This window comes from Triticum urartu, chromosome 3 (genome assembly GCF_003073215.2).
Source record: "Triticum urartu cultivar G1812 chromosome 3, Tu2.1, whole genome shotgun sequence".
In the NCBI taxonomy this organism is placed as follows: domain Eukaryota; kingdom Viridiplantae; phylum Streptophyta; class Magnoliopsida; order Poales; family Poaceae; genus Triticum; species Triticum urartu.
In genome coordinates, this window is record NC_053024.1 from 635,355,615 (window position 1) to 635,360,106 (window position 4,492).

At 48.2% G+C, this 4,492-nt stretch overlaps 1 protein-coding gene across 1 annotated transcript; it reads right to left on the reverse strand.

Annotated features, from left to right (window-relative positions):
* Positions 1 to 444: 444 nt before the first annotated feature.
* Positions 445 to 2,548, reverse strand: LOC125545522 (pentatricopeptide repeat-containing protein At3g02650, mitochondrial-like). The gene has a single exon (XM_048709483.1). The coding sequence runs from the start codon at positions 2,428 to 2,430 to the stop codon at positions 727 to 729; it is 1,704 nt and encodes a 567-aa protein (XP_048565440.1). The 5' UTR covers positions 2,431 to 2,548; the 3' UTR covers positions 445 to 726.
* Positions 2,549 to 4,492: the final 1,944 nt, after the last annotated feature.

The window sequence follows — 4,492 nt, forward strand, 5'->3', positions numbered from 1 at the left end:
ATCATGCTCCGAATAGGGCACAAAAGACCCAGCAGATTACTGCGCAGGAGAGTGTTATCAGTGAATACACATTAGTAATAAACCATTAAGTGCATTCCCAGAAAATTACTCCATTCGATATAGCAGCAGACTAATTGGCAATACATGTCCTTAAATATCATATCAATGAAAGTGTCTTTGCTGAGTCAGTTACCACTTTCCAGTGCCAACAAATCTATGAATTGCATACTAAAAATATAGCATTTTCATTCCGATGTTTTACACGATAACAGCATATAGGCATGTCCTTGTACATCACGCACCAAAGCACCGACAGGTACCTGCTGCTGCATCAACATGTTTTTCCTTTTACTACTTCCCTTTTGATTTTTTTAGGCACATCCCAAAAAAAGAAATCCATTTTTTGGTTTGCAAGGACTCTTGCTTTGGGAATAGGCAAACATGTATCCTCCTTTGGCAAGTCTTAAGATTGGATCAAAATTTGCGTGAAAATTCTCTTGGTTCTACTTCTGCAGAAGCAGAAACTCTAGACCAAAATTAAATATGCATCCCTGCCGATCCAGCATTTATAATACAAATGCAATATTATTTTAGCATCTAACAACAAGCAGACAAGTACAAAAGATGGTGTTTTCATAACCTCACCAGAGATGCAGAGAGCAAAAAGAGGGCAAATTCTCCAAAACTGATTAGCGGATATGTCACTCCAAGCGTACCCTAGAGAAACTATGCTTCTTGGCTGTCTTTTGACACCTCTTCCATTTCCAATTCCTTGACTGCTGCTATGAGGCTGCGGGTAATGCCCTTAAGGTATAGTCCACTGCCCTCCATTTCCTCCAGGAGCTTCTCAGCTGTTCTCCAGTCCATAGCCTTCAGACATAACGACTGGATGAGTTTGTTATACTCATCCACATTTGGCTGCACCCCGTCCTTCTTCATCTCCTTTAGGCACTCCAGGGCCTTCTCAAACTCCTCCATCTTGCAGTAACCACGGATCAGTATGTGATAAGTAACCCTGTTTAGTTTTCGATAGATCTTCTTAGCTTCGCGAAGTAGAGAATGGGCTTCATCAATCATGCCTCCCTTTGCGTAGCCACTCATGATCACGCTGTATGTATAAACATCAGGGCGCAGCCCTCGGCTCTCCATCACCCTAATCATATCCTTTGCGTCCTCCATTTCTCCCTCTTTAGACAATCCTGTAATGACAAAGTTGAACACTGCACTACCAGGAGCTGGGCCAAGATTCACCATCCTCATCAACAGCTTCTTTGCATCCTTCACATTCTTCATCCTGCACAAACTATGTATAACGGCAGCAAAGGACTTGCCTGCATGCTTAAGAGACTCTCCTTTGTATTCCTCCAGCAGCTCCAGAGCCATACTGACGGTCTCGTCATTCTTCGCCAAAGCACCAACAAGGAAATCCAAGGATGACGTAGGAATCTGAACCTTCTTCTCCTTCGCTGCTAGGTATACTGAATGTGCCTCCTTCACCTTCTTCCCCTTGCAAAAGAAGGTCACAATCTCACCGGCCTTCTCCCCATCAGGGAAGCACCCAGAGCTAATCATCTTCTCGCAAACTCCCCATGCAGCACCAACCATGGACTTCTTTCCAGCCGCTTGAATCGCCAGATAATAACTGTCGCCGTCCGGAGTGCAGCCAAACTCACTGAACTTGTCAAGCACCTCTAGCGCCGCCTTTGATTTCTCGAGCTTCCAGAACATTGCTAGCACTTTGTTCAGCAGTGGGATGCTCAATGATCCTGGCACACTGCCCATTTCCTTCACCAAATCCCAGAGCATGTACGCGTCCATCTTGTCAATCTGAGCTGAATCAGCAACCTTGCTCGCGACGATGTCAAGATTGGCAAGGCTCTTGACATCAGGGTTGTTCTTCCCGGCAGACTTGAACAAGAGGAGCAGCTTTTTACCAGAGCAGTTCTCGGCGGAGAGGAGGATGGCGGCTAGGAGCGGCTCGGTGAAGTCAACGACCATGTCGGCGATAGCGGTGGGGATCTGGTCCTCCGGGGTGGACTCCACGACGGCGCGGACGCGGGCGACCTCCTCGTCCCTGGCTTCGGGATCGGCGGTGTCGGAGGAGGCGGCGGAGACGAAGATGTCGTCGGCGTCGCCCGCATCCTCCTCCCAGAGCGCGGCCAGGTTGTCCTCGTCGGCCTCGGTGGGATCAGCCGATCCGGATATGGCGCCGGGCGGGAAGGCGAAGGGGTCATCCGGGAGGGCCTCCGCAGCGGAGGAGGGGGCGTCCGGCAGGGCCTCCGGGGAGGAGGAGGAGAGGAAGCGGGAGAGAAGGCGTGGTGGCGGGGGTGGGGCTCGGGCCAGGCTCCGAAGTGGATTTTGCTGCGGCGGTGGCGATCTGGGGACGGACGAGCGGAGCAGGAGGAGAGCGCGAGCTCGCGAACGCCACATCGTCGTCGTCGACCTCGGCAGCGGCGGCGGCGGCGGCGGCGAGGTGCTCTGGTGGTTCTCTTGTGGGGTGGAGACGCGGAACACGGGAGTTGAGGGAGAGAGCCAGTGAAAGGTTTCGCATTAGGGTTTAAGGCCTTAATGGGCTATTGCTGGGCCACTCGTACTATTGATGACCATGATGCCCTTCGAACTTATTTGTGCTAATTGAATTTCAAGATCTTGTCTTGCTAAAAAAAAGTTGACTTTCAAGATGATTTCTCATAAATAAAAGATGCCCTGGAAAAAAAAGTGATTCTGAAGATAGTATAAAAAAATTGAATCTCAAAATTTTGTTTTGTTTTAGAAAATGGTTAACCCTGGAAAATGGTGCTGACTTTTCTTTTTCTTAAAAAACATTTTCGTTCACAGAATAGTACTCCCTCCAATCCATAATAAGTGTCGTGGTTTTAGTTCAAAATCAGAGGGACCTTTTATTCTACAAAATATTACCTTTCTTTTTGACAAAAAAGGGTGAGTTATAGCTCGACCTAATGAATTATCTGCTCCATTCAATATGGATATTCTACACAATGCGATGAATTTTATTTGCAATACAAGATCCTAGTTACAGGTTTAAGAAAAGAAAACTCAGAATGAGTATGAGCTTTTCCAGGTTCTAGTGCCCCCTCAACTCAACTCAGTAGGCTTCTCAGCAATATGGCTACCTTAACAACGCTTGATAAGATTGTAGTGCATCCTGCCTACGAAATTCAACACTGTCGGAATCGGGGCTCCACGGACCCAAACAAGGTTCGAACTCTGGGGCGTGTGCGAAGGATCTAGCCTACCTGCAGCTCCGTGCTCACTACCTCACGGCTTGGCCTCGTCGGATTCGAGCGAGCAGGAAGAAGAGGTGGACACAGCGGTTTACCCAGGTTCGGGCCACCTTGCGGTGTAAAACCCCACTCCTGCTTTGTGGTGGGTTGCTTCACAAGGAGGATGAGTACGAACTAGTACAAGTGTGAGCTGCCTCGGGAGAGCTCAATGGCCAAAGGATCTATCATTCTCTAGGGTGGAGTCTAACCTATATTTATAGTGGCCTTGGTCCTCTTCCCTCATAGCTTAGGCGGAAAGGGATTCCACAACGGCGAATTTGAAACGGGACAGGAGTACACCCTATCCCGACTAAAGGTGGTCTTCGTCTGCAAAGCTTCTGGTCGTGATGCAGTGGCGGGCTCGGCGATGACCCCCATCCTGCCGAGCCAGCGGTCTTGGTCTTGTTGCACCAGAATGGAAAACCTTTGGGGGATTCCTTGGGAACCCGCGTACGTCCTTGCCTCCTTAGCACCAAAGAGGAAACTGAAGGAAATATGCCCTAGAGGCAATAATAAAGTTGTCATTTTATTTTCCTTATTCATGATAAAGGTTTATTATTCATGCTAGAATTGTATTGATCGGAAACCTAAATACATGTGTGAATACATAAACAAATACCGTGTCCCTAGTAAGCCTCTACTAGAGTAGCTCGTTGATCAAAGATGGTTAAGGTTTCCTAACCATAGACATGTGTTGTCATTTGACAACGGGATCACATCATTAGGAGAATGATGTGATGGACAAGACCCATCCATTAGCTTAGCATATTGATCGTTCAGTTTATTGCTATTGCTTTCTTCATGTCAAATACATATTCCTTCGACTATGAGATTATGCAACTCCCGGATACCGGAGAAATGCCTTGTGTGCTATCAAACGTCACAACGTAACTGGGTGATCATAAAGATGCTCTACAGGTATCTCCGAAGGTGTTTGTTGGGTTGGCATAGATCGTGATTAGGATTTGTCACTCCGAGTATCGGAGAGGTATCTCTGGGCCCTCTTGGTATTACACATCATAAGCTTGCAAGCAAATGACTAAGGAGTTGGTCACTAGGTGATTGTCGGCGTCCTAGGAACGGGGGTCCCCAGACTTGCCTGCCTGCGGCCCACGGCGTGGCTTTGCTGGCAGGCCTGTACGGCCCATCTTCATCAACAAGGAATCAAGACCCTCGCGAGGCAGACGACGCAAGACCTCCTTAGGAGC